Here is a 6,799-nt window from a genome sequence, read left to right on the forward strand (position 1 = left end):
CCTAAGAAAGAACATTAGGGGAAGACATTGCTGGAGAGGCTCCCTCACTGTTGCCTCGACTCTGTTTATATAGTTGGCAGTCTCCTAACATTTCACTTAAAGAATAAGCCTCCAGTCAAAAATCTGAAAGATGTAAAGTAGGTGGTAACTTACCTCCTTTGGGAAATAAAACTGTGATTCAAAGTCCATTTTTAAAAATAAAAATAATAAAATAACTATTAGAAAATGCAGTATGTAAGACCAACTACTCTAACTCCATAAATGAGCCCATTAGGAAATAAACATGGACCCAAATATTCCCACATAAAAAGGATTGTGATATGGTGGTACTACATTTCAGTATCCATCAATATGTGGCATTTCATCCATATTTTAGTGAACAAAATTGCAGCATAGAAGACAATAAGTAAGCTGGAAATTGATGGTAATTTAAATAATGCATTTTATTTTTGGTTAGCATTATCTTCCTAACTATACATCTTCCTGTCATCTCAGTGGGGTGAAGATTGTTACCATTGTTTTTACTTTTGTGGGGCTTTTGTTGTTGTTTTTTGTTCTATTACTTTGTGCATCAGAAATGCACAGTTGGTCTAAAGGTATTCAGAATCCGGGCCCAGCCATCCTTCACTTGGAAGTTTCAATAGTTTCTTCAATGCCGATGACATCGTATTGTCAGCTGTAAAGAACCAGGACTTAGACTCAGGGGTCAGAGTTTCCATACCTACTTCTGCTACAAAGCTAGTTAGTGACCACAGTCAACTGATTGGATCTCCCCTCTTCTGTGCTTACCCAGAAATAAGGCACCTGGCCCAGAGTACCTCTAATGTGCTTGTCAGCTCTCAGCAATCTTAAGTGTTTGTAACAATGACATTAGAAATGGTATCAGAGTAATAATCAGATTGGTCTAAGACTGATTTGGAAAGTTTGGAAAAGAAGGAACTCTGAAAAAAGTGGAGTTGGCTCTATAGAGAAGGGGTCATGGAAGAAAATGCTCTCTGACCCATACTGAAACCCATATATAGTCATACCATAGCACCACTGTGGAAAGCTATAGTAAACCAAGGCCACACTCTCAAAGGTAACAACTGCCTGCCTTAATCCCAGGTAGATGGGGCTCCTTGGGCAAGTCTGGCCATTAATCACTCACAGTATGCCATGCATCATATGACAGAGGTAGAGAACATAGCTTGTAGTGAGCTTGCATGGTTTTTAAAAATATGAGTCTAAAAAATTTAAATAAAAATATTAATTTATTGCTAATATGGAAAAGCTAATTATCTCCCCCCCAAAAAAAAATTAGATTTCTGGTTTTTATGAAAAACTGGAAGATTTGGCAACTCCTGAGTCTGTATTCCAATGCAGCAATAAGTGGCCAGAGGTAAGAAGGACCTGCCTCCTCCTTTTTTTTTTTTTTTTTTTTTTTTGACAGGAAGCAGGATTTATTGGTGGGCATGAATAGGGTTTGGGTGGTGCAAGGTTCTCATGAGTGGAGAGCCCTCCATTTGTCCAAGGGGCCACTATTAGGGATGTATTTGACCCCACAGCCATCTGGGATGAGCCGCTTTTCGGCCACCATATCTTCAAATTCGTCCGCATTAAACTTAGTAAAGCCCCACTTCTTGGAGATGTGGATCTTCTGGTGGCCAGGGAACTTGAACTTGGCCCTGCGTAGGGCCTCAATCACATGTTCCTTGTTCTGCAGCTTGGTACGGATAGACATGATGACTTGGCCAATGTGGACCCTGGCTACTGTGCCCTGTGGACCCTGGCTACTGTGCCCTGGGGCTTGTCAAGAGTCCTGTGGCTCTTGATTATCGACAACTTTGCGGCTTTCTTCTACTCATTCTGGCCACCTGCTTGGCCCCTGTCCATGAACTCTGAGAGACCCTAGGGAAAGACAAGGATTTTGGCCTGCAGGCTTCCAAATACCACACTTTAAAGCAAAACAAATGAAGCATGAATTGTTTTGGGCTTAAGTGTTTTAGTTCACCAGAGAAGGCTACCTATATTGCATAAGAAATACTGATTTTTTTTTAAAAGAAAGTTACACTGATAAATACTGAATAACCCAATTTAAAAACACAAAGGTACATTTCTCAAATCTAAAAAGATTTTTAGCAAACTAAATTGACTTATTTTACTTTTTGCCTACGTTTGTATTGTCATTAGCATATAGAAACCTGCTTCCCTCAAAGGCCACTTCAGTGTAATACTAATAATGGGAATTTTCTGACTTGTCTGAGCAGTGGTCAAGAATAACTTTTGGTGTCCCACTCAGCTCTATGCCTGTCTTTATCAATAGAAATTATGGAGAAATATGACTTCCAGCAAGGAGAAGTTGATTCCAGCTGTTTAAACTTTTATTTTCCCCTCTAATACTAGTAGCAGTTCTCAAATTTTAGCTGTGTCAGAATCACCCGGAGGGTTTGTTCAAGCACAGATTGCTGGAGCCCATCCTTAGACCTTCTGATTCAGCAGGTCTGGGGTGGAGATTGGGAATTTGCATTCCTAACAAGTTCCTTGGTGATGCTGATGCCCTTGGTCCTAGAAGGATGCTTCCAGCAACCCAGAAATAGCATGACTGTAGGCAGGTAACTACCTATCTGGCTTCTACCTATCTGGCTTCGGCTTTTCCATTTATAAAACAAGGGTAAGATTTAATCCCCTCTGAGGGTTGGTTTTGTTTTGTTTTGTTTTCCTTATCAAAGAATAGTATAGAATTATTTTAAAACCAGTTTTCTTTCCTTGCAACATAACCTTATGCAATTGTGTTTTCTTTCTTTCTGGACATGCAATGAGTTGAACACTAATCTGAGCAATGGCAAAAAGGATCTATACTGAGAAAACTATATTGTTTTCTCAGCATTTCTATAGCACTCCTCTCGAGAAAAAACATTCTCATTTTCTTTCCAGCTATGCTTCTTTAGAAAGTAGAAGAGGATGGGAAAGTTCTAAATCTACATACATTAAAAAAGGTTGAGAATAATTATTGCTGAGAATAATAATTTTATCTTAGGTCTTAATTTATGAGTCAAAAGATAAATCATATGATTTAAAAAAGATAGAGAAGCATCCACTGTCTTTTAGCTATTGAATGTCATTGTGTTTTTAGCATAAGGATTCCATATTTTCAGATGGTTCTGAATGAGCTTTGGTGATTGATTATTTACCATAATCTTTCTTGTGCTAATGAGGCACTGAGACCATTTCTGAGATGTCAATACAATTTGATCCTGTCAAAATAAATTTCATTTGACTCTTATTCACCTTCAGAGTCACCAGAAACTGATCTGTTATTTAGTAGGGGTTGGCCTTCCTCAGAAATAATTTCCTAATAACCATAAATATAAGCTAGGGATCTAAATCCAAATGCCATTTCTTATTGATAAGAACACTACCAACACTATAAGGCAGTTCCTTTTTTGTAGCTATTTGCTCTCTGAAGAGATCTTTTTATTCCCCTTCGTATTTTCTTTTGTGGGAAAAAGAAAACATAGATATGTATAGGTATATAAGTGTGCAGATATACATATGTACATATATATAGTCCGAATCACTGAATAATTGATTATGTATAAATACATACACATACTTTTATTGGGATACAACATAATTTATTGCAGTAATCTTAAGTATATAGCTTGATGACTTTTTCCACATGTAAACACTCAAGTGGTCACCAAGCTACAGAGCATTTCCACAACCTGAGGCCTAAGCCATTATCCAAGTCAATGTCTGCAACCCCGACCCCCAACCCAGGTGTCATTAGCCTCACTTCTATCATTATTAATTAGTTTTCTCTGTTCTTTACAAAGAGTAAATATATACTCTTTTGTGTCTGGTTTCTTTCTCATGCACTAATGTCTATTAGACTGATCCATACTGTTGCATATATCCAGAGTTCATTCCTTTATATTACCACAAAGTATGAATATACCACAATTTCTCTTTTCATTCTTATATCAATGGGCATTGGGCTTGTTTCCAGCATACTGCAGATTGTGCTGCTACAAATATTTCTGTACTTGTCATTCAAGCACCTTTAAGGTTCTCTGTTATCCATCTGAGAGAACCCTGGTAAAATAGTTTGTTCGATGGTCCAGTATTTCCTAGTTTTTATCATCCTGCATGTGGCTCAGACATGATGTTCGTTTGCACCCATATATATAACCAAGGCTGGGGGGAGGGATTTGAAAAGAGAGTGGGGTTCAACTATAAGAATACCACCAAAATGTCCCTATTTAACCCTCACCAAAATACTCAAGACTGGGACTATCTGGAACAGTTTTATGATCTGACAATCTGAGAGCCACAAGAGACATCAAGAGGCGAAGCCAAGCTGGGCATCTTTGGAAAGGTATGATGTTATATTTACAATTAAGATCCAGAGAGGTTTAGAGACTTTTTCAAAGTTACACAGCTTTGTAGTGATCTTAAAGCCTAGTAGAGTTGAGATCACAGGTCAAGTTTTTGTGTTGTTCAAATTGCACTGTACCAGGGTGCCTGGCCAAAGGCATCCTCAAAGGAGTGAGGATGAGAGTCCATCAGTTATTGCAAGTAAAACACTAACTGGGAAATCCACGCAATTCATTTTTGCAGACTGCTTGATCACTCTGGTGGATGTAATTAGTTACTCTTGGGTGCTGTCCTGGTGAGAGGACCTTGGCCAGTCTTAATCATTGATGGTGGCAACAGAGCCATGTCAAGGATAAAGCAACCTGAGGTATAGTCCTAGATGCTGAGAGGAGCAGTCAGCTCCCTTCAATGTCAGACTTATCCCTTCTTTTCCAGCCTGCATGGTCAATCAGAAAGTAGTCTTTTGGAAGAGAGAGGGCAGCTAAACTAGCTGGTGTTTAAAAGGGCCCATGACTCATATGTTTATATAATCAGCCCATTCCAGCCCTACCACTCCCAATTAAAGCCAATCCCTCCTTCCAGGCACTCTCTCAGGCTGCCTATTATCCTTATGTGAGTGATTTTCCCCTTCCAGTCTGTCCTTGATACTCATTTTCACTAGCATAAACAGACTGACGATGGGTGAGAAAGCAGGGATAGAATATGATTTACTTCTTCCACCTGTCATGATGCACTTACGGAGGCTGAGTAGGAATTAGGAAGGGCTGTTGTTGGGTCTGATTGGGAACAATAATTCAGTATTTATTCAGTTAATCCCTCTTGTCTTCCTGTTGATAGATTCTCATGCCAGGTTCCACAATAGAGACTAGAAATAAACCAAGTCAGATAGAAAATAGAAGGACTAGCAGAAATGAACTCAGCTCATTGCAATTCTGTAATTAAGTCACAAATCCCTCCTCTCAATTTTAACCAAATAAATTCAGCAAATGTTTACTGGACACCTATTAGGTTCCATGGATACAAAAATAAGCCACAGTCCCTGTCATCAAGAAAGTTTCTATTTAGAAGGATAATTGGGACAAATGCAGGTTTAGTTTCTTTGTTCATTCATTTAATAATAGATGCTGAGCTCCTGCACTCTTCCAAACACTGTGCTAGGTTCTGCCTGCATATATGAATAATGTTGGCCTCATGGTCCAGAATTGCAATAAGATAAAGCAGAACAATAGAATCACAGCAGTAGCAAAAACATATTTTACCAATATTAGCCCTATTCTGTGTTGGACACTGGGGATATGATGATAAAAAAATACACACAAGAATGAAAGTTCTTATGTTTTCCTGGGGAGAGAAAACAAATAAGCAAGAATATTATAGATTTTGATAAATACTGTAAAAGATAGCACTAATAAATATTAATAATGAATACATGAAAAGTAACCATCAAAAACAACCACCAGTAAACTGCTATATGCTTAACTGTGTGCCTTTAACATCTATTTATTTAGTCTTGAAAATAAACCTCATGAGCTAGTTATTATACCAAATTTGCAGAAGACAAAAATGAGATTCAGAGAGATGAAGAGTTTTCCCCAGGTCACACAGTAGTGCAACAGCAGAGACAGAAATTTGAACACAGCTCCCTCTGCCTCCAGAGTCGGCCTCTTAACTTCAACATTATGAAAGTACTTTGACAATTCAGTGGAGAGAATGGGAATGGGGCTGAGGGGGAAGAAACATCACACTTGGTCAGAAGTAGGATTAGAAAATGTTTCCTAGAGGAGCTTGCCGACTTCAGGCTTTGTCTATATATAAAAAAAGACAACTACATTAGTGGCCTTTAACAGTTATCTATAGTCCATTCAGCCTATGGCAAGATTAATTCCTTGCAAATCCTTATCTCCTTATTTACCTGAATCATCGAGAATGCAACCAACCACCAGAGAAGGAACACTGAGGCATGGTGGGGCCATTTCTGCCAAATGTAGTCCTTCCCCATAAAAAATTTAAACTATCAAAGCTTATTAAAGTTTAGGCATAGAAAAACAAGTCCAAGTGAGTGATGCAGGTGGGAAAGGAACGCACAGCCTGTGATGCAGGCAAAAAGGAAGGAGATGGAAATTCACAGAGAGAGGTGGCACTCTCAGGACAATTACACAAGACTGGATAGTACTGAGGATTTTTCTAGGTGGCCAGGGCTGAGAGGACTTTTCCAGTGGTGTGGAGAGACTGATGGAGCTGTAGTGTGGTGCAGGCACAAGACTGGGAGCGATTTGGTTTCGCTGAAATTGAAGATGCAGGAAAAAGATTGGAGAGAAATATGAAGAGGTCAGATTCTGGAAGCCCTTGGATGGCATGTTAAGGAGTTCAGATTTAATCCTTTTAAGCAGAGAGTAAGGCAATCACGTTTGCATTTTAAATAGCAAAACTTGAGAGGAGTCAG

General features: G+C 38.9%; 1 protein-coding gene across 1 annotated transcript; it reads right to left on the minus strand.

Moving 5' to 3' along the window:
* Positions 1-1,412: 1,412 nt before the first annotated feature.
* Positions 1,413-6,329, minus strand: LOC129507322 (60S ribosomal protein L10-like). The gene is made up of 2 exons (XM_055321661.1): positions 6,269-6,329; positions 1,413-1,779 (listed from the first exon to the last, which is right to left on the minus strand). The coding sequence occupies exons 1-2, from the start codon at positions 6,327-6,329 to the stop codon at positions 1,481-1,483; spliced, it is 360 nt and encodes a 119-aa protein (XP_055177636.1). The 3' UTR covers positions 1,413-1,480.
* Positions 6,330-6,799: the final 470 nt, after the last annotated feature.

The sequence above is a fragment of the Nyctereutes procyonoides genome, unplaced genomic scaffold (genome assembly GCF_905146905.1).
Source record: "Nyctereutes procyonoides isolate TBG_1078 unplaced genomic scaffold, NYPRO_anot_genome, whole genome shotgun sequence".
Lineage (NCBI taxonomy): Eukaryota > Metazoa > Chordata > Mammalia > Carnivora > Canidae > Nyctereutes > Nyctereutes procyonoides.

Excerpts from the sequence above, each read along its gene's own strand:
- LOC129507322 (XM_055321661.1), bottom strand. The coding sequence starts at position 6,329 with ATGGCCCCACCATGCCTCAGTGTTCCTTCTCTGGTGGTTGGTTGCATT. Across the intron at positions 1,780-6,268 it reads TTGCATTCTCGATGATTCAG|GGCACAGTAGCCAGGGTCCA; the intron begins GTAAATAAGGAG and ends GACAAGCCCCAG.